The 23329-nt window shown below is 39.1% G+C and overlaps 1 protein-coding gene across 1 annotated transcript in view; it reads right to left on the minus strand.

Moving 5' to 3' along the window:
- Nucleotides 1-23329, minus strand: part of Trip11 (thyroid hormone receptor interactor 11) — a 67547-nt gene that overhangs the window by 24104 nt on the left and 20114 nt on the right. The window contains 15 exon segments of the mRNA XM_090344722.1: nt 2633-2736; nt 4507-4670; nt 10919-11021; nt 11024-11111; nt 11594-11676; nt 11679-11732; nt 13591-14623; nt 14625-14683; nt 14686-15463; nt 15465-16024; nt 16027-16156; nt 16158-16622; nt 17432-17644; nt 20735-20821; nt 21827-21867. Coding sequence (XP_090200848.1) covers nt 2633-2736; nt 4507-4670; nt 10919-11021; nt 11024-11111; nt 11594-11676; nt 11679-11732; nt 13591-14623; nt 14625-14683; nt 14686-15463; nt 15465-16024; nt 16027-16156; nt 16158-16622; nt 17432-17644; nt 20735-20821; nt 21827-21867 — 3962 coding nt within the window.

Raw genomic sequence — 23329 nt, forward strand, 5'->3', positions numbered from 1 at the left:
GACCTCTACCACTTGAGCTACAGCACCACTTCCGGCTTTTCTATAAATGTGGTACTGAGGAATTGAACACAGGTCTTTGTGTAACCTAGGCAAGCACTCTACAAGTAGGTCAAACTCCTGGCCAAAAATTAAAGTTTTTTTGAACATCATTTATATTTTTCTATTTTTTTTCTACTTGTTTGGCTTCTTTTCATGAGCTCCAGTTTTTACCTTTATTAATTTCAGCTTCTTTCTTCTGACTTAAAAAAGATGTGTATTACACTGTAAACTTAAAAAATTAAAAAAAAAAGAAGAAAAGAAAGGAGGAGGAGGAAGGAGAAGGAGGAGGAGGAAGAAGGAGGAGAAGGAGGAGGAGGAAGAAGAGGAAGAGGAAGAGGAGGAGAAGGAGGAGGAGGAGAAATAAAAAATAAAAAGCCTAAAGTGGTACTGTATCTCAAATAGAAGAGCTCTAGTCTTGAGAGAGCCCAAGGACAGTACTCAGACCCTGAGCTCAAGCCTAGGACTAGCAAAAAATTAATTAATACGTAAAATCTGAACCAGGCTGGGAATGTGACTTAGTGGTAGTGCTTGCCTAACATGGATGAAGTCCTAAGTTCAATTCCTCAGTACCAAATAAACAGAACAAGCCAAAAGTGGTTCTGTGGGTCAAGTGGTAGAGTGCTATCCTTGAACAAAATAAGTTCAGGAGCCCCAGGCCATAAGTACAAGCCCCAGGACTGGCAAAAAAAAAAAAATTTGAGCCAGGCAAAATGACTCATGGCTGTATTCCCAGCTACTCGGAAGGACTGTGGTGTGAAGCGAGTGTAGGCAAAAGGAGAGACTCCATTTCAAACAATAAAAAGCTAGGCATGGTGGCACAGACCTATCTTCCCAAATATATAGAAGGAATGTGGTACAGGCCAGCACAGGTATAAACAACTAAAAGCAAAAAGGTCTAAGGGAATGTCTCAAGTGGTAGAGGACCTGCAGAGCAAGCAGCAGGTTCCGAGTTGATATCCCAGTACTGCCCCTGTCCCCTCAAATAAAAAGACCAGGACTTCAAGCAGTTTCACAGAGAGGATACTTTGGAACCACTGGACACAACTGAAAGCACTGGGAAAATGTATTAATGAACTCTGATGAGTAGACATAAGTGGTAAACAAGCATATTAAAAGATGGTTGATCACATTAATAATCAGAGAAAACTACAAGAAGATATAGTTCTGCTATGATTGGAATATGTCCTCTAAAATTCATGAGTTCCAATATGGAGAGTTGGAAGGGAGGATCTAATGGGAGATGTATGGGTAGTGGTGGAAGCAATCCCAGGGGAACAGATTAATGCCATTATTGCAAGAGTCTGTGTGTGCGTGTGTATGAGTGACCTGAGACTTGAACTCTGGACCTGGGCTTTCTTGCTCAAGGCTAGTGCTCTACTAATTGACCCCCAGTTCCACTTCTAGCTTTTATGGTGCTTAACTGGAGTTAAGAGTCTCATGGACTTTCCTGCCTGTGCTGGATGAGAACCATGATCCTCAGATCTCAGCCTCCTAAGTAGCTAGGACTGTAGGCATGAGTGAGTGGTACTCAGCAGAAGTTAAGTTTCTTATAAAAGGACAAGTTCTGCCAGGCATGGTGGCTCACGCCTATAATCCTAGAACTCAGGAGGCTGAGTTCTGAGGATCAAGGTTCAAAGCCAGACCGGGTACTAAAGTCCGTGAGACACTTATTTCCAGTTAACCACTATGGGGTAGGGTGGTAGCCCCGAGCTGAAGAGCTCAGGGAAAATGCCCAGGCCCAGGGGTAGGGTAGTAGTCTTGAGCTCTTTAGAGCTCAGGAACAGCACCCAGGCCTAGAGTTCAAGCCCCACAACCAGAAAAGAAAAAAAAAATTAGTTTCCTCTTTCTGTCTTTATTTTTGTTTTCTTTTTGCCAATTAGTCAAGAAATGATGCAGTAAGAAGGCCTTATTGCTGACTGCCATGGACTTTGATGTCCCCAAACTATTAAAATTTTATTTCATTATATATTACCCAGTCTGTGATATTTTGTAAAAAGGTAAAACAGGCTAATAAACCTTAGTGGTTAAAATTTGACGAAAGCTTTAAAAATATGAACTGAGAATGGTATACATTTGTAATCCTAGCTACATAGAGAGTAGAGGTAGGAAGATCTCAAGTTCAAGACCAGCCCAGGCAAAGTAAGTGAAACTATCTGAAAACTAAAGCACAAACAAAATACTTAAGGGCAAGGCTCATGCGGTCAGAGAGTTGGCCTACGATGTGCAAGGTGCTAAGTTCCCCAAATGGTGATGATGATGATGACAACAATGACGATGACAACGATGATGATGTTAATTAACTATGAAAGAAAGTGTTGACAGGCTGTATTGCTAGTAGTAGTAAATTAGAACAACTACATTAGAAAAAACTTTGCCATCTTCCCATAAATGTCCTTTCAATCCACATTTGCTATGCCCACTCTAAATTTCTAAATCTGAGTATCTTTTTCATAGTTCCAGTCAGCAGGCTGAACAGCATCATCACTCACACAATATTCACTAAGTGAATGCCCCATGAGATTATTGCCAAGACAACATTCTAACGGCAGTCATATTATGCGTGATAGTATAACAAAGAACTGTTTTGGCCTACCTGTAATGAGAATACTTTTCCTTCCAGATTTTCTGCCTTTTTCTTCCAGTCAGTTATAAGCTGTTTTTGCTTTTCTAATTCAGCAGAATACATAGCTTTTTCCTCTAATTGGAAAGGAAAATTATGTTAGTATTTTACAATTGTGTGCTAAAACTGTAATTAGCCGGTGGCTCAGTGGCTCACTGGCTCACGCCTGTAATTCTATCTACTCAGAAGGCTGAGATCTAAGGATCAAGGTTCAAAGCCAGCCCGGGCACAAAAGAACCAGAGGCTCTTCTCTCCAATTAACCTCTAGAAAACAGAAGTGGGGCTTGGAAGTGGGGTAGGGTGGTGGTCTTGAGCTGAAGAGCTTAGGGACAGCATCCAGGCCAAGTTCAAGCCCCATGACCCACAAAAAACCAAAACAACAACAACAAAAACTTGTAATTAAAAACCACTGAAGAAGCCAAGTGGCAACAGCGCATGCCTGTAATTGTAGCTATTCTGAGGATCAAGGTTTAAAGCCAGTCCAGGCAAGAAAGTCTGTAAGACTATCTTCAATTAACTACCAAAAATGCCAGCAATGGAGATATGGTTCAAGTGGTAGAGTAATAGCCCTGAACAATAAAAGCTCAAGGATAGCACCCAGACTCTGACTTCAAGCCCAAGGACTGGCATTACAAACAAAAACCAAAAACCAAAACACTGAACAGCATAAGGCCCTAATACTGGCACATAACAAAACAAAACATAATTAAAACAGTTCAAATACTTCAACAAGAAAAGCAAAACATGTATGCTTTAGTGTTCATGCTAAGTGAAACAAAAGGTAATGAGGTAATATTTCCTCTGCTGAGAGAGAGAGAGAGAGAGAGAGAGAGAGAGAGAGAGAGAGAGAGAGATTCGTGTGTTAAGTTTAGGCCAATGGCTCATGCCTAAGGCATGAGATCTGAATGGCTGAGAACTGAAGATCACAATTCAAATCCATGCAGTATAGTCCCTATCTTCAATGAACCATCAAAAGATGGGAAGCAAAAATGTGGCTTAAGTAGAAGAGAGCCAAACTTGAATAACAAAGATGAGACAGTGAGACCTAACTTAGAGTCCAAGTACCAGCACAAAATAATAAACAAATAAATTCAAGGTGCTGGAGATAGGGTCCAAGTGGTAGAAGAACACCAGATTGTGTGCAAAACTGTCAGATTCTGAGTTCAAGTCCCAGTCCTGGAGAAAAAAAAAATTAATTCAGATGTGGTTCATAGTCAGGAGGTAAAGATCAGGAAGATCACTGTTTGAGGTTAGTATATGTACAGGGGAACATGCCAAAACCTATTTTAGTCAGTATGACAGTATACACCTATGGCCCCGGCTATGTGGGCAGCCTAGGTGAGAGGATCACAGTCTGAAACTGGCCCCAGATAAAAATGTGCAATCCTATTGAAAACATAACCCATCAAAAGGGGTTTTGTGTGTGTGTGTGTGTGTGTACATACACACACACACACACACACACACACACACATATATATAAATAATTGGGTTGGTTTTTTTTTTTTTTTTTTTGATAGGTCATGGGGCTTGAACTCTGGGCCTGGTCACTGTCCTTGAGCTCTTCAGCTCAAGGCTGGTGTTCTACCACTTGAGCCACAGCACCACTTCCAGTTTTCTGGCAGTTAATTGGACATAAGAGTCTCATGGACTTTCATGCCCGGGCTAGCTTTGAACCACAGTCCTCAGATCTCAGCTTCCTGAGTAGCTAGGACTACAGGCATGAGCCACTGGTGCCCAGCTTACTAATTATACTTTATATTTGAGTTTCAATGTCTAGTCTAAATTACCATTCTAATAAGGTAAAATCACCCGTAACTACAATTTTTCTTCACTGAACAACTTACCTTGTTGGAAGTGTTCTAGGACCATCTGCAGGTTGGCTAATGATGTAGCGTACTGCTTTACTTGTTCCCGAGAGACAGAAAGCTGCAATGCAGTCTCGTCCCTCTGCTTGGAGACCATGTTCAACTGTTCTTGCAAGGATTCTACTTGCACATTGGCCTGATGACTTCAAACAAGAGAGTAAGATCCAATTGCTTCTATCTATTTAGCTATCTTAACAAAAGAAATATGTTTCCTATATCTTACTGCATTAAGTTTAAAATGTCAAAGTACTTATATATTTTAACCAGATAAACCATTTTTATTCATTTAAACATCTTTAAACATTTGTTTTGGTAAAATTTACCACAACCATTTTCAAGCAGTGTTGAGAGTACATTTACTATATCATTTGCTATATCATCATTCCTCCTACCTGTCTATCTGGACAGTTTTCCTCTTCACAAACAGAAGCATCATAGCTACAATATAATAACTTTTCTTTCCTTCTCAGCTTCATTGATTTGTCTCTATGACTTATACCTTCCTACAGTTTATTGTATTGAATTCAGGTTAGATAGACAGGCTCAAAGAATTCCTCTGATTTTTGTTCTTTTTTCTTGTTAATCCAATCACCATCAGTCAAAGTGACTCTGAACAAATGAAAGTCCTTTTTTTTTTTGTGGGTCATGGGGCTTGAATTCTGGGTCTGTCCCTCAACTCGTCAGCTCAAGGCTACTGCCCTACCCCTGAGCCACAGCCCCACTTCCTGTTTTTCTAGTGATTAACTAGAGATAAGAGTCTCATGTTCTTTAGTGCCTGGGCTGGCTTTGGATTGCCATCCTCAGATCTCAGCCTGAGCAGCTAGCCACCCTGCCTGGCTTCCCTTTTTTTTTTTTTTTTTTTTTGCCAGTCCTGGGCTTGAGCTCAGGGCCTGAGCACTGTCCTTGGATTTTCTCAAGGCTAGAGCTCTACCACTTGAGCCTCAGCACCACTTCTGGCTTTTTTCTATGTATGTGGTACCGAGGAATTGAACCCGGGTCTTCATGCATGCTAGGCAAGCACTTTAACCACTAGGCCAAACTCCCGGCCCTTTTTTTTTTTTTTTTTTTTTTTTGCCAGTCCTGGGGCTTCAACGCAGGGCCTGGGCACTGTCCTTGGACAATATTCACTCCTTGAGCCACAGTGCCACTTCCAGCTTTTTCTGTGTATATGGTTCCAGGGAACTGAATCCAGGGCTTCATGCATGCTAGCTGAGCGCAATACCACTAGGACACACCCCTGGCCCAAATGAAAGCCCTTTTAAATCTAAGAAGTATACTATACAACAAATATCAATAAAAGTATCATTTTTCCCCCACAAATGCCTTGTACCTTTTGTGTTTCTGGGATAAATATAATTATCATAAAAGTTTTAGTTATAAAAGCTCTTTGGAGCTGGGCCCACAGTGGTTCACTGTGCTAGTAATCCTAGCTACTTAGGAGGCTGAAATCTGAGGATCACAGTTCAAAGCCCAGGGCACTAATGTCTGAGATTCTTTTGTCTAATTAACTACCAGAAAACCAGAAGTGGCCCTCTGACTCAAGGGGTAAGATGGTAGCCTTGAGCTGAAGAGCTCAGGGAAAACACACAGGCCCAGAGTTCCAAGTCCCACAACTGAAAAACAAAAAAAGTTATTTTAAGGGGTTGGGAATGGGGCTTAATGATAGAGTGCTTGCCCAGCATGTAAAAATCCCTGGGTTCAATTCCTCAGTACCACATGAACAGAAAAATCCAGAAGCAGCGCTGTGGCTCAAGGGGTAGAGTGCTAGTTTTGAGCAAAAGAAGCTCAGGTACAGTGCCCAGGCCCTGAGTTCAAGCCTCAAAATTGGTAAAAAAAAATTTTTTTGAAGGAATTTTGTTAGCTTTTAATCTAATCAAGAATGGAATTACCTTAGATAGACTACACCCTGCTCTTGCCTCATCTCAGAACCCAGAGGTCTCTAAGAAACCTATTTATACAGTACCTGGAAGTGTACAATGTGCAATTACATTCAAATTAATGCAATGGACATTATGGGATTTAATATTCAGCTAAATTCTTTCAGAGCAGCCACTGAAACTTATGAAGGAGCAAGTCATTTTGAAGACACCTTACCCAATAGCACCCTCTTGTGGAAAGAGCTGTAACTAATGAGGCTTGGAATTCGGTCTCTAAATGTCCCTAGACTTCATTGCATTGTGGGTTAGCAAATCAAAACATGATGGTAAGAATACGAGGTGTTTTTTTTTTCCTTAGAATTAATAACATACCTTTATTTATAAACAACTTTGCCTTCTAGTGGTTAACTTGTCATTGATGATGGTTTTCCTTAGATACTGAGAGATAGGTTAAGTATATAAAGATACTTGATAGGTCCAAGAAAGGGAAAAAAATAAGTCTTTATTAAAAATGACACTAGAGGACCGGGAATGTGTCCTACTGGCTGAGCTTTTGTCTAGCATGCATGAAGCCCTGGGTTCAATTCCTCGGTACCATTTACACAGAGAAAGTCAGAAATGGTGCTGTGGCTCAAGTAGTAGAGTGCTAGGCTTGAGAAAGCTCCAGGACAGTTCCCAGGCCCTGAGTTCAAGCTCCAGGACTAGCAAAAAAAAAAAAAGACACTAGGACCATACACAGACAAGAGAGACAAGGAAGCCCTAAATAATCTTCCTGTTACATTATTGCTCTCAACTCCAAAGCTGGTTGTTCTTCTAGTTGCTTGCTTTCCATGGCCAAAGTAGCTGATATGATATGTCTTATGTTTACACATCCACAAAAAATCTTTTTATTCATATATTGTCTAAGGCTGCTGTAGTAATAAATACACCACCTTCTGACATGGCATTCTATAGACATTTCATCAAATCTGAGGCTGCCTCCTATGGCGTTGGTTGGCAGACCATAAAACTGATCCCTGTCTCCAAGCAGCACTCACTGTGCCAGCACTCGTCCTATATACTCTCACAAGCCATTATGTTTCTGGTGCTGTAAAGGTGCTTTTTAATAGCCCATTCTCAGGTAGATGCTGAAACCACATGCTGGCCATTCCAAAGCACAACAAATCCCTCCTACATGGTACTGAGTGCTTATGACTCAACCTGGGCAAGAGCTCTTGGGAGGGCCACCTGGCCCTCCAACCATATTCCTTCCCGACTACTGCCAAGAGCTCCAGATTTTGGGGATTCCTGCTGGTGAACTCTGGGGGCAACTCTGGTGGCTCAAATCTGTAATCCTACCTATTCAAAAGGCTGGGATCTGAGGACTGGGATTTGAAGCCAGCACGAAACGTTCATATCTCCAATTAACCACCAGTAAACTGGAAGTGGCATGGTAGCTCAAGTGGTAGAATGATTAGCCTTGAGCAAAATAAGCACCCAGGCCCTGAGTTTAAGTCCCACAACCACCAACAAAAAGAAACAAAAACAGAATAAAAAGGTTAATACTAGGTTCTCCTTTGTTAAGCAACGGCTCAAAAAAGCAAAATCTGGTTTATTGATATGGTGTAAACTATCCAATGAATATAAATTAAATTATATGTAATCTATATGTAATTGATGCATATACTTAATACAATGACAACATCTGTACTCCCATGAAAACTTAAAATTTATTGGGAATACAGTATGCAACAAGTCAGCAATGTTTTATACTTTCAGCAAAACATAAGATGCCCTATCCAAGACTCAAAGTGTTATCCAAATTCAAAAGAAAGACATCCCAACAGGGTTTGGTTTTGGATATAAGAAGTAGAGTCCTAAGTGAAGAAAACAGAATCTGAAACATGGATGGGAGGCATGTTCTCCTCAGGCAGAACATCATGAAAAGAAAAATTAGAAAAATAAGAAGTAGAAATAAAAGTAGCTCTGAGGAGTTGAGCTGGATGTAAATGATAGTTATGAAGTAAGGATAAGGTAGGTAGCTGTAAAAAAAAAAATAGCAGAAGACTTTTTTTTTTTTTTTTTTTTTTTTTTGCCAGTCATGGGCTTGAGCTCAGGGCCTGAACACTGTCCTTGGACTTTCTCAAGGTTAGAGCTCTACCACTTGAGCCTCAGCACCACTTCAGGCTTTTTTTTTCTATGTATGTGGTACCGAGGAATCGAACCCGGGTCTTCATGCATGCTAGGCAAGCACTTTAACCACTAGGCCAAACTCCCGGCCCCAAGCAGAAGACTTTTTCTCTAAAGAAAAGAATTACTAGATTATAATCCCACTTAAGGAAATGTTATTCTGAGCTAAAGCAGTTTTAGGCCCTCACCCCGCAAAAAAAAAGCAATGCTGGTATGTTGGTGTTAGCACAATCCCAGATCTCAAACTCTATTAGAGTTATAATAACAAAAACATCTTGGTACTAGCAGAAGCAGCAGCCTGGAGATTGATGGTACAGATTAGAAGACCCAGAAGTAAAGCTATATACTTACAGTTATCTGATATTTGACAAGGGGGTAAAAAAATGCAGTAGAAAAAAAATCTCTTCAAGAACTGGTGTTGGAAAAACTGGGCAAAAGTAAAATTGGATCCCTACTTTACACTATACACCATCAAGTCAAACTGAATCAAACACTTCAGTGTGAGACTTGAAATTTTGTGAAACTACTGCAAGATGACGTAGGAAAAACATCAGAAAGTATAGGCACAGACAGGAATCTTTGAAGAGTCCCAGGGGCATGGCAAACAGGGGAGATACTTTACAAATGGGATTACATTTTTTTTTTAAGTTACAAGGCCTGGAATGTAGCTTAGTGGAATTGTGCTTGCCTAGCATGCATGAAGCCTTGCGTTTGATTCCACAGTACCACAAAAAGAGAAAAAGCTAGAACTAGCGCTATGGCTCAAGTGGTAGAGTGCTAGGGACTGGCAAAAATAAAGTTTCTGCACAGCAAAGGACATAGTTACTAAACTAGAAATACAGCCTTTAGACCAGAAAAGAATTTTTTTACCCCCAGTCCCAGGCTTGGGCTCAGGGCCTGAGCACTGTCCTTGCGTTTTTCTCAAGGGTAGAGCTCTACCACTTGAGCCACAGCACCACTTCTGGCATTTTTCTACATATGTGGTACCGAGGAATAGAACCCGGGTCTTAGGCCAAATTCCTGGCTCATGGTAGAGGATTTTTATCAGAGCAAAATATCGGACAAAGGCCTAATATCCAAAATAAAGAAGAAGCTCAAGAAATTACTCCCCACAGGGTGAGTACTCAACACACCACACAGAGAGAGAGAGAGAGAGAGAGAGAGAGAGAGAGAGAGAGAGAGAGAGAGAGAGAGAGAGAGAGAGGGAGAGAGGGAGAGAGGGAGAGGTGAGAGAGGGAGAGAGGGAGAGGGAGGGAGAGGGAGAGAGGGAGAGAGGGAGAGAGGGAGAGAGGGAGAGAGGGAGAGAGGGAGAGAGGGAGAGAGGGAGAGAGGGAGAGAGGGAGAGAGGGAGAGAGGGAGAGAGGGAGAGAGGGAGAGAGGGAGAGAGGGAGAGAGGGGAGAGAGAGAGAGAGAGAGAGAGAGAGAGAGAGAGAGAGAGAGAGAGAGAGCGCCAGTGGCTCATGCCTGTAATCCTAGCTACTCAGGAAGCTGAGATCTGAGGATCGAGGTTCAAAACCTGCCTGAGCACAAAAGTCAGCGAGACTTATCTCCATTTACCACCAGAAAACGGGAAGTAGTGCTGTTGCTCAAGTGGTAGAGCACTAGCCTTGAGCTGAAGAGCTCAGAGATAGCATCCAGGCCCAGAGTTCAATCCCTACTACTGGCCACAAATAAATAAACAAGCTTTTTTATTGAGCAAAATAATAAGTAAAAGAATATAAACGAGACCTGCTTGCTCAAAAGTTCTAGAAACCAATAGTTCATTCTCTGTGCCGAGCCAGGTCTTCACAGTGTACTCTCCCCTTCTAATACCCATATTCACTTCAACCTAATCACTTGATGGAAAATAAAAACACATAAATAAGTTCTCTGGATAGAACTAACTAAATCACCCACTTGTCATTTTGCCATAAAACAATTACAATTATCTAAGTGGTTGAGAGGAAGAGAATTTAAATATCAGATTGTTTAAGATTCACAGCATTACACACACTGTGTACCTGGGGCAACTTTTTAAATCCCTTTATCTTCAGTTTCTTCAACTGTAAAACTAAGATTAATTTCATGAAAATAAACTAATACACAAAAATGCTTATTGAGGAGGCCAGGAGAATGTTTGCCTAGCATTCATGAAGACCCAGGTTCAATTCCTTGGTACCACATACATAGAAAAAAGCTGGATGTGTGCTATGGCTCAAGTGGTAGAGTGCTAGCCTTGAGAAAAGCCCAAGGACAGTGCTCAGGCCCTCAGTTCAAGCCCCAGGACTGGCAAAAAAATAAAAAAATGCTTATTGAGGCTTATATGCAAATACTCAGATTAAGTTAACACAGAATCAAAATGTTACCTTGCATTTTCCATTGCATTAGAGGATGAGACTAGCTTTTCCTCCAAAGCTGTGACTTTCTTTCTCAGTTTAGCCTCTCTATCTTCTGCAGCCAAAGCTTCCGGGTATAAGAATCTTCTGATTCTAAAAGATGGTTACGTAATCTCTGTAGCTCCTGGTTTAATCGTAATTCTTTGTCTCGTAAGTGTTGAACCTAGGTGGAGGACATTATTTTACTTTTCTTCTCCACAATACTCCACCTTGAACTCCACAAACTACCTCATTATCAAATTTTTCACACTATTGAACTTTATAAATTGCATGCTAATGTCTCATATTGCCAGATTGTATCTATGTTGGGAAAAATTCTCCTGAGATCATCCGTAAGATCATCACCTGGAAGCTTTGCTTTGTAAAATCTCATTTGTTATAGACATAATGAAAAACAGAACTACAAAAAAATACTGGCCACTCTGTACATGACACTTTTTGTCATACTCTCTGGGTGAGAATTTTTTTCTTATATCCAAGATATGCTATTGTTTTGCACTTTTGAACAAATAAAATAAAATACCACTGGAGAAAACAAAATCTACCAAAGAATACTGAAAGAAGAAATCAAGAGATAAATTCATTTTAAACTGACAGTGGTTAATACATTGTTTCACACATTGCTCCTTTAAAGTGAAGGAATACCTCATTCTGAAGGGTGCTGTTTTCCATTTGTTTCTGCTTCAGGGCCAGGGTGACTTGGTCTCTCTCCTGCTGAAATGTAACTGCTTTTCCTGCATTGATTTAACTGTATTCAAAAGCTGATTTAACTCCCCAGTCTGCCCTTTGGAAAGAAATAACTTTAACTTTTAAGAAAAACATATTTTAAAGAGGCTTTTCTCATTAAATAAATTAGACTATAGTTTAACTATCTCAAAGTCAACAAACACAAAGGAAGTGTGAGAAACTGCCTATATGAGGAGAGGGTAAAGGACGTAGGATATTAAGTACAATATGGTATCTTACATGGATTCATGGAATAGGAAAAGGTCATTCTTGATAAAAATGAAAAGTAAGTATGAACTTTAGGTTCAAGTAATACTTCAGTACTGGTTCATTATCCGAATAAGTGTACCATATAATGTAAGATGTTAACAATAAGGGAACCTATCTCTAACAATGTAACAACTGTCCATTATTTCAGCTTTTCTACACATTAACAGTTATTCTAGAAGAGAAAGTTTACTGGAAATGTCTTTCTATTCTTTTTTGTTTTTGTGCCAGAGTTTGAATTCAAGAGCATGTATGCTGTCCCTGAGCTTCTTTTACTTAAGGCTAGCACCTTACTACTTGAGCCACAGCTCCACTTCTGGATTTTTCAGTGACTTTCTGCTCAGACTGGCTTTGAACTGTGAGCTTCAAATCTCAGCCTCTTGAGTAGCTAGGATTACAGGAATTGTTTTTACATGGAATTTTTTTTTTTTTGGTCAGTTGTGGGACTTGATCACTGAGCCTGGGTGTTGTCCCTGAGCTCTTCAGTTCAAGGCTAGCTCTCTACCACTTGAACCACAGCACTACTTCTAGTTTTCTGGCAGTTAACTGGCGATAAGAGTCTCATGGACTTTCGTGCCCTGGTTAGCTTTGAACCACAATCCTCAGATCTCACCCTCCTGAGTAGCTAGGATTACAGATTTACTGGCACCCAACTATAAGGAATTTTATAATAACTCAGGCCAGAAGTTTGGCCTACTGGTAAGACTGCTTGCCTAACATGCACAGTCAAGACCCAGGTTTGATTCCTTGGTATCACATACATAGAAAAATCAGAAGTGGTGCTGTGGCTCAAGTGGCAGAACACCTAACCTTGAGGAAAGCCCAAGGACAGTGCTCAGGCCATGAGTTCAGTCCCCAGGACCGGCAAAAAAAAAAATAATAATAAATAAATAATAACATAAGAGGTAAAAATGTCTTCAAATTTAATCTTTAGAACAAAGGATCCACAAACTCAAAATACCAATGAAATTTGTTTGTTACACTTTGTATGTAACCTATGTTTGCTTAACAGGCACCTATAACTGTCAGAAAAGTAAACAGTGTCAACGGACTGGCAAAAAGACAGAAAGGAAGGCATTTTTCTGGAAGCATAACCTAGTGGTAGAGTGATTGCCTAGCATGCATGAAGACCCAAGTTCAATTCCTCAGTACTACATACACAGAAAAGGCCAGAAGTGGTACTCAAGTGGTAGAGCCCTCGCCTTGAGAAAACCCAAGGACAGTGCTCAGGCCCTGAGGTCAAGCCCCAGGACTGGCCAAAATGAAAGGAAGGAAGCAAGCAAGCAAGAAAAAAAAGAAAAGAAAAAAACTAGTAGACTATTCACAATTAATTCTTGATACTATTTTAAGTATGTACAATAAATTAATTTAGAGTGCTACTAAAATTTTCATGTAAACTTTTATTTTATATTTATTTATTTATTTTGTCAGTCCTGGCTTGAGCTCAGGGCCTGAGCACTGTCCTTGGACTTTCTTAAGGCTAGAGCCTTAACCACCAAAAAACTGAAAAGTGATGCTGTAGCTAAATTGTAGAGGGCTAGCTTTGAGCTGAAAAGCTCAAGGATAGTGCCCAGGCCCAGAGTTCAAGCCCCACAACTGACAAAAAAAAAAAAAGTCTCCTTCACCCTCAGCAATAGTATACCTAAAACCTACCTGCTCCTTTTCTTTCAGTAACTGCTCAAAAGCAACAGCCTTCTCCTTCATTGAACTGTACTCCAGTTCTTTTTCTCGAAGCATCATAGAAAACTTCATGTTGGTCTCTTGTAATGCTTGATACTCTGTTTCCTTTCCCCTGGATGTTTCTACTATTTTTTCATTTTCTCCCTTTAGTTTAGAAATATCCATTTCTAAAATTAATGTTCTTTCTTTCAGGTTTGTTACTGCCTGTTTCAGAAGTTCATTTTCATGCACTTTGTTAGTAAAATTTTCATTTGAAGAAAGTAACTGATCACTTTTGACTTTGATTAAAAGGTCTTTCTCCTTTAGTAAATTCTGTAATACATCTTGTTTCTCCTTCAACTGCTTAATTTCTGACTCAGTTTGTTCATGTTCTTTTCTCTCCAGCTCTGAGGATACAGCCATGGAATCAGACAACCTATGATTATTTTCTTGGAGAGTTCTAATCATTGAATCTTTTTCTTGCAGTGACTTTCTCAACTCTTCAATCTCTTGTTGAAGCAACTGAGAAGACTCACTTGACCCAGTAGGCTTTCCTGCCATAAGAGACTCTGCTGACTGATAGGTAAGCGAAGAGCCAGAAGAGAGCTGGGGTGACATAATATCAAGCTTTCCTAAAAGAAGATCCTTGGTATTGCAAAGCTGCCCTATGCTGTGCTGTACATGGGCTAATTCCTGGCCAAAATTTTTGAGTTTGGTTTCATTTTGCTCATAACTTTGGATCAGGCCAGTGTAATCCACTTGTAGCTTAGAATTATTATCACTGTCAACCAAAACTTGGGCCTGAAGTTGGTGAAGTTCTTCCTGAAGCTGGGCTGACTCATGTTGCATATTTTGGACAGTAGTCATAACCTGTTGTTTCCATTCTTCCATTTTCTTTACTTGCTGTTTTAACTTATCACGCTCCTGCAGGAGCTCCTCAAATTGGTTGCTATTAACACCTCCAACCTCATTCCCAGGGGTTGAAGTTTGTAAAACTGCCAACAAAGTCTGACATTTTTGACTTTAGTGCATCTATTTCAATGTCTTTTTCTCGAATGATACGTGATAAATTCTGAACAGTTCTCTAAACATATCTTGGCCGCCACTACTTTCAAATCCCGCAGATAGTTTTTTATTCTCATCTTGCAGCTTAGTGAGAGCTGCTTCTTTGGCAGCAACTATATCCATGATTTTATGATACTCTGTTTTTAAGTTGCTATTCTCCCTTGTCTTCTCATTCAAAACAGCAAAGACCTGCTCTCTTTCCATAGAGTAGGCCTGCACCTGCTGCTGAAGGTGAGCAACCTCATGGGCATAGGAAGCTGAAGAAATTCTTGCATGAAGTGCTTGTATCTCTGAGTCCTTCTGCTGGATAATCTGAGTAAGTTTGCCAACCTCATCTTTGGACAGCTGGTCAATCTGTTTAGTTAAGGATATATTCTTTTCGTTTAGCAGTTTAATCTGTAGCTCTCTTTCTTCTAGTCCTTTTACTAACTTTTCAGTTTCTGCTTTAGATAAATCATGCTTTTCACTTCCATTTTCTATATTAAGGCTTTGAACTTTTGTTTTTTGAAAAATATCAGAATTCTCCGTTTGAATATCTTGTCTTTCTTCATGTAACTGAGCTTTTATTTGTTCAATTGTCTTTTGTAAATTCTTAATTTCCTCATCTTTCTCTAAACAGACCTGAGTATGAGTGATATTCATTTGCTCATGCTGGTATTTAAATTCATCCATTTCCTTCTTCTGCTCCTGTAAAGACTGAAGTAGTTGCATCTTATTCTGGTTTTGGTCTTCAATTATTTTCTGATGATGCTTAATTTCCTCTTCAAGATGACTCTTGATTACGTTTAGTTGTGACACTTTCAGATTCTAGCTCTGTGGTACTATCAAGGACTCTCTGCTCTGCCACAGGAATGGCTCGACTTTGCTCTTCCCTGAGCCGTTCAAGCTCTTCTTGTAAATGATTATTTTCTTCTTTCATGGACCCAAGATTTCTGTCCTTCTCCTCTAGGGCCTGCCTTAAAGTTTCATTTTTTCTTAAGGCTTGAGAACATTTATCTAATTCTTCTTGAAGTTCTGAATTGTTTTCTTTAAGTTTTTTAATAAAAATTTCTTTCTCATTTAAAAGTTGTGCTAATTGTTTCTGATCTTCTAACCTGGATGACAAAATTTCCTTTGTTCCTTTATGATCAGTCTCCAATTGCTCAATATTCTTTTTTAGTCTTGTTATTTCAAAGTTTTTCTCTTGATTGAGTTTAATTAAATGTTCAAGTTCTAGCTGTAAGGCAGAGGTGTCCAAACTGTGTGCATTTGACAGTTCCTCAATGGTTTGCTTATACTTGCTTGCCTCTTCCAGCAGCCTCTTTTCAGCCTGATGCAATTCTGCTTCTATCTGTCCCTTTTCACTTTGCAGAGTCTCCGCAATAGTGTTTTTTTCAAAGAAATCTGTTTATTATGAGCAATAGATTCTTCCAACTCATGTCTTAAGTTCTCACATGTTAAAACCAACTTTTCATTTTCCATTTTGAGTTCAAAAGAAACTCTCTTTAAATTTTTCATTGAGCTGTTCTACTTCCATAGGATTTTGCTTTAAGTTTCTAATTTTGGCTTCCCTTTCTTCAAGTAAGTCCTCCTTAAAACTACTGTTAGAATCTTGATTAAGAGTTAATTCATACCTGACTCGGGACAGCTCCTCTTCACTTTGTCTAATGTGTTCTTTAAGCTCAAAGTTCTCCTTCTGAAGGCTTATATTATTTTCCTGTGATTTACTTAGTTGATCTACTAAATCTTCTACTTGATTTTCAAGCTTTTGCTTGCTTAAATGCAAATCATTTAGGATAAGTTCACTGTGGGTTAACCTTTCTTTCTGCTCATCTAGCTCTTTAGTAATGTTCATTTTATCATCTTCAATTAGATGAATTCTCTTCTTTTCATCATCTAGATCTTGTTTCAGTTTCCTGATAATACTGTCTCCTTCACTCTGCTGTTTTGATAGCTGATCTTTTATCAAAATCACATGCTGAAAGAAAAGTTATCATAGTAACTTTACAATATTTTCTCATTTAGAGCTTAAAAAAATCATAAAATTCCACAAATAATAGACTAACCCTAAATAATATTTTTTTGTGTGTGCCAGTCCTGGCAGTTAAACTCAGGCCTTGGTACTATCTGTAAGCTTTTTTTGCTCAAGGCTAGTATTCTTACCACTTGAACCACAGTTCTTTTTATTTTATTTTATTTTTTTTGGTCAGTCATGGGGCTTGAACTCTGGGCCTGGGTGCTGTCCATGAGCTCTTCAACTCAAGCTACTGCTCTACCCCTTGAGCCACAGCCCCACTGCTGGTTTTCTAGTGATTAATTGGAGATAAAGAGTTTCATGTTCTTTAGTGCGGGGCTGGCTTTGAACTGAAATCTTCAGATCTCAGCCTCCTGAATCGCTAGGATTACAGGTGTGAGCCACTGCACCCGGCCACAGCTCCACTTCTGAAGCTTTTTTGAGTACTTAATTGGAGATAGGGGTTTCCTGACTGGATTGGCTTCAAACCACAATCCTCAGATCTCAGCTTCCTGAGTAGCTAGAATTATAGGCATGAACCAGCTCCTTTGTTTATACATTGACTGCAGAGATGAATAGATGCAACTGAAATAAGATCTTTAAAGCAAAAACTATTGCACTAACCAGCAAAAGCTTGTTGTGACTAGACTATCAAATTAAAAAATATAACTAAACCACAAAGTTTACATCCAACATTTTTACATGTGAATCCAGTGTTCAGCCAAATGAGTAGAAGGTGTTGTACTTCATGCCTTGCTATCTTGAACAGTTACCTCTGTAGCTTCTTGGTTCTGTTTGTCCAATTCTTCTAACTCAGCCATCAATGTTTCCTTTTCTTTGATACTTTGATTCAGCTCTTGCTGCTTTGCCTCCAAGTTAAGTCTTAACTCATACAATTCTGAATCCAAATTCATATCTCTTGAAGGTGTACTTTTAATCACTTCATGTTCATTGTTCAATTTTGAAAGTGTTATCTGAAGTTCTTCCTTAAATGGTAAGTGGGGGGGAACAGCACATACTATCAATTAAAGAAGAGACACTTCAAATTAAGCACTTACACACATATACGTAAATAAATAAAAATTTGAGGTCTGTTTTAAATACTCTCCATTAAAAATATTATTAAACAATATCTCAATAAAATTATATAAAGTTCAACAAGCCACAGCCTTCATTCATGTGCAATTTCACTTGAGCTCCAGGCAAAACATTTCTATGAGCCTAAACAAGAGGCAATAACTTGTTTGTACAGGTCATTTTCCAGTGGGGAACATTTGCTGCCTCATTCCCACTGCTGCATTCTCAACCACACCCAGATTTTTCAAAAGGTTCTGTCTCCCATCTTAGTTCCACTCCCTAACATCCAGTAGCCAACAGCCATAGGTGAAATAAAAATGAAACCAATACCCATCCACTCTAGTTTATCATCACTAATTAGGAAATAAACACTTTTGCCTTATTACTTGGTTCTGATAGAACTTGGAACTTTGTCTTCCTTTTTTTCTCTTACCTTCCCTTCTCTGTTTTCCCCTTTCTTCCCTTTTCCCTCCCTTCCTCCTTTCTTTATCAATTCATCTTCTAATCAAGTATAGACTATGCTTATCATTCAAACCTGACATTTCCACACATGGTATTTAAGATTTTCTATAAAATCCCAGAAATGGGACGGTTATCTATGTTTCCACTTTATTTCAATATTGGATTATGATGTTTTTAACTGTATCATTGTAATGCCTTCTTTCACTAGTAAGACATTTTTAAAATAGAAATCCTATAGAATCTACTTTAAATAAGAATCTCACAAAGGAGAAGGAAGAGGAGGAAGAAGAGAGAGAGGAAGAGGAGGAAGAGGAGGAAGAGGAGGAACAGCAGCAGCATTGGTGGTGGCAGAGCTGTAGTTCAAAGTAGATAGAGCATTAGCCTCAAGCCAAAAAACTCAGGGACAGCACCCAGGCCCTAAGTTCCAGCGGGACTGACAAAAGACAAAAAAAAAAAGTTCAGTTAGATAAATTTAGGGGGGCGCTGGTGGCTCATGCCTATAATACTACTCAGGAGGCTGAGATCTGAACTGAGGACTGAAGTTCAAAGCCAGCCTGGGCAGGAAAGCCCACAAAACTTTTATCTCCAATTAACTGCCAGAAAACTGAAAGTAGCACTGTGGTTCAAGTGGTAGAGCACTAGCCTTGAGCTGAAGAGCTCAGGGTCAGTGCCCAGACCCTGAGTTCATACCCCACAACTAGGAAACATAAATAAAAAATAAAAACAATCTCAATTTTCTTTAAATAAACAGACTAATAATATCTTTTAAAAGTACCCCCAAAATGTTATAAGACATCTTTACATTTCTGATTCATTGAGAACTTCATTCTCAACTGATGGGAAAAGCATTCTCTTATGTCTTCCTAACACTGTCTGTTCTTATAGGAGAACTAGACACTTTTTATTCCAGGTAGATCTTTTGTAATTTTTTTTTGGGGGGGGCCTGGGTGCTGTTGCTCAACTCTTCAGCTCAAGGTTACTGCCCTACCCCTTGAGCCACAGTGCTACTCCCGGTTTTCTGGTGATTAATTGGAGATAAGAGTCTCACAGACATTTTAGTGCCACCTGAGTAGCTAGGATTACAGGTGTGAGCCACCAGGCCTGGCTTTTCATATATATGTCTTAAGAGCACATATTACTTTTGGCATTATTAACCAGTAAGCAGACTCATGGCAAGCACAATTCAGGGAAGAGTTGCAATAAACTAGTACACACCAAATAAAGGAAAACTATCAAAAATAGCTATGGTGTTAGGAATGTTGGGAATATGTCTTAGTGGTTGAGTGCCTGCCGAGCATGCATGAAGCCTTGGGTTTGCTTCCTCAGTACCACATAAACGAAAGAGAAAACCAGAAGTGGTAGAGTGCTAGCCTTGAGCAAAAGAAGCTCAGGGACAGTGCCTTGTACTTAAGTTCAAGCTTCGGGACTAAGAAAAAAAAAAAGAATAGTTTGCTGATATTTGTGTTTGTAAAGATTCTATTTGTTTAGATAGATAGATATAGGGATATTCAGACATACACTGATAAAAGGCAGGAAATGGAGAAAGAGGTCAAGCAATAAAGGTGTCAAAAAAACTATGTACACTAACATTTTCAGTCAGTATTACTTAATATATCTCAGTAGACTTGTATTACTTTAAAAAATTAAGAATTTATGGCCGGGAGTTTGGCCTAGTGGTAGAGTGCTTGCCTAGCATACACGAAGACCCAGGTTTGATTCTTTGGTACCACATACACAGAAAAAAGCCGGAAGTGGTGCTAAGGCTCAAGTGGTAGAGCTCTAGCCTTGAGAAAGCTCAAAGACAGTGCTTAGGCCCTGAGCCCAAATCCAGGACTGGCCAAAAAAAAAAAAAAAAAAATTTAGAGAGTAGCATTGTAAGAAATGTACTCATTACTTATATAATTGTGACCCCTCTATACATCATCTTTACAATAAAATAATAAAGCAAAAACAAACTTTCCTGAAATTTAAAGAACAGAAACAAATATCTACAGTACCAAAAAATAAAAATAAAAACTTAATTTAAGTTGAATTGAAATACTGGCCTTTAACTTAGTACCAACTTCCAACTGTCCCATATTTAAGCACCTACCATTGACAAGTAATTATTTCCAGGCATATAAATATCCACCTCTGCATTACAGAGTCCTAGTCTATCCTTGCTACCAAAATACACAAAAAGATGCCATTTCTACCAGTGAAATGGTATCTCTTTACCTCCACTAATAAGAACTTTCCAAGATGTTGTACATATTTGGGGGCATACAAACAGTGTACATACCTGTGTATACTCTTGCCGCTGTCAGGACATCATCAGAAATCAAAACAGACCTTTACTATCTTTTCTGCTAATGTCTATCTGCCTACCAGCTTATCTCTACATGTAAAACCTGGAAAGCCTCCCATGCATGCTCCGGGTACTTCAGCCTGGCCTGAAGCACTCTACAACTAGATGTTTTATATTGATAAATTGGTCCCTCACTAGGAACTATAATACATACACCATTTTAATTCCACTCCATTTTAACAGCACCTACCTTTTCTTGACTCAATAATGACTTCTCTTTCTCTAAAACTTGGACATGCATTTTAAGTTTCTGATTGTCTTCAGCAAGATTCTTATCCTATAAGAAATGTTAAAGCAGTAATTTCAGATAACAAAATTTCCAGTTTACAAAAAAAGCAGGCTACCTATACAACTGTACATTTCTACTAAATATTTCCTAAGCAATATATAAAAAGTAGAAAAATTCACCATTGGACAATCTAGAATCACTCTAAATTTTAGACATTCTTTTTTTTGTTGTTTTTTGGTTTGTTTTTTTTTTTTTTGCTGTTCGTGGGGCTTGGACTCTGGGCCTGGGCACTGTCCTTGGGCTTTCTCAAGGCTAGAGCCCTACCACTTGAGCCATATCACCACTTCTGGCCTTTTCTATATATGTGGTACCTAGGAATCGAACCTGGGTCTTCATGCATGCTTGGCAAGCACTCTACCACTAGGCCAAACAACCAGACCCTCATTTTAGACATTCTTATGGAGGATTTTTTTATTGTATTTGAAAAAAAATTAATTTACAAATGACTTCAAGTTAATAAACAATTCCCTGAACTCCTTAAAGAAAATAAAAATGTGTTCCTCATTTTTGTATACAATCTGCATTCACTATCTTTTTTTTTTTTTTTTTTTTTTGCCAGTCCTGGGCTTGAGCTCAGGGCCTGAGCACTGTCCTTGGACTTTCTCAAGGCTAGAGCTCTACCACTTGAGCCTCAGCACCACTTCCGGCTTTTTTTTTTTTTCTGTGTATGTGGTACCGAGGAATCAAACCTGGGTCTTCATGCGTGCTAGGCATGCACTTTAATCACTAGGCCAAACTCCCGGCCCCATGCACTCACTATCTTTACACAGATATATTTGCCAATGAATCTGCAAAAAGATATACCTGCATTTTTTTAACTACGTAACTTTTTAACTTATGTCAACTTATGAGACATAAGTTATTAATCAGCAAACACAAAATTCCTGAAATGAATCCTAGAGTAAGTTCAAATGCATTTGTAAGAAAACACACAGCTAAAAAATGTAGTAAATTAAGCCAAAGCCAAAGGTTTCTATCATAACATAAATTTACCTGGGTTAAACTATTTAGTCTCATTATTTCATTTTCAGCATCTGTAAAAACAATAAATGAACCTGATATTAAAATTACTTAGAATATCTTAATAATCATCTTTCATACTAAACTCAGAAGTCCCATTAAAACAAAGTGTACTTATAAACATAATTAGCAAGCACTGGCAGGAATGAAACAGATTTTTGTCATTTTGTATTTCTAGTTAGACTAATTCAAAAGTGCTGGTTAAAAACCACATTACAGCTGGAGGCTCAGATATCATCCTAGGTACTTGGAAGGCTGAGAATCACTATTGAAGCCAGTGTAAGCAGAAAGTCCATGAGATTCTTATCTACAATTAACACCCCAAAACCAGAAGCGGAGCTGTGGCTCAAAGTGGTAGAGCACTAGCCTTGAGCAAAATGAGCCCAAGGACAGCACCCAAGCCAGGAGTTCAAACACCCAAACCAACCCAAACCCAAACCCAAACCAAATCAAAAAATGTTAAAATCCAGTTCTTTAGAAAAGGGTAAGAATAACTGTGTTCTGGTCATATTGCCTTAATAAAATTAGTACTCACAACTTGTTTCAAAATGAGTTGATAAATTTGGGTGTTGGAAATAGTGTAAGGTCTACAGACTAGAGGGGGGGAAACAAAGAAGCATGGAAAGCAATAAATGTAAGTATATTTCAGTATTACAATGATCTGTCAATTACCTAAAGTGAGTTACATGAAGGTATTACATATAGATTCATAAACAGAAGAGGTTCTGGCAGAGGAACACAGAGATAGAATACTGTAAGCTTGGTTGAAGTAAATAATTTTAACATTCACTCAAGCAAAATATCGAACATGTATAGTAAAGCCAGAAAAATTTAGCCCTTGCTCTAAAACAACTTGTTACAATACAGAGGGTAAGACAAGCAAACACACAGGATGCTGGTAGCTCACACCTTTAATCCTAGCTACTCAGAAGGCTGACATTTGAAGACTGAGGTTCAAAGCCAGCCCAGGAATGAGAGTCTATGATTCAAGCACCAAAAACCTCCAAGTAGAGCTCTGGGCTCAAGTGGTAGAGCACTAGCCTTGAGGAAAAAAAAAGCCAGAATTTAGACACAGAGTTTAAGCCCCAGGATTGACATAAAAAGTTGGAAGTGGAGGGGCCAGGAGTTTGGCCTAGTGGTAGAGTGCTTGTCTAGCATGAACGAAGACCCAGGTTCGATTCCTCGGTACCATATATACATAGAAAAAGCCAGAAATGGTGCTGTGGCTCAAGTGGTAGAGCGGTAGCCTTGAGAAAGCCCAAGGACAGTGCTAAGACCCTGAGTTCAAGGCCCAGGACTGGCAAAAATAAAAAATTTAAAAAAAAATAAAGAAAGGAAAGAAAAAAGGGAGAGAGGGAGGGAGGGAGGAAAGGACGGAGGGAGGGGAAGGATAAGGAGGGAGGGATAGAGAGAAACCCCCCCAAATGTATATTCACAATTATAATGTGTTATAATGCAATGTGATGGACAAACACA

This window comes from Megascapheus bottae, chromosome 14 (genome assembly GCF_031878675.1).
Source record: "Megascapheus bottae isolate mThoBot1 chromosome 14, mThoBot2.hap1, whole genome shotgun sequence".
In the NCBI taxonomy this organism is placed as follows: Eukaryota; Metazoa; Chordata; class Mammalia; order Rodentia; family Geomyidae; genus Megascapheus; species Megascapheus bottae.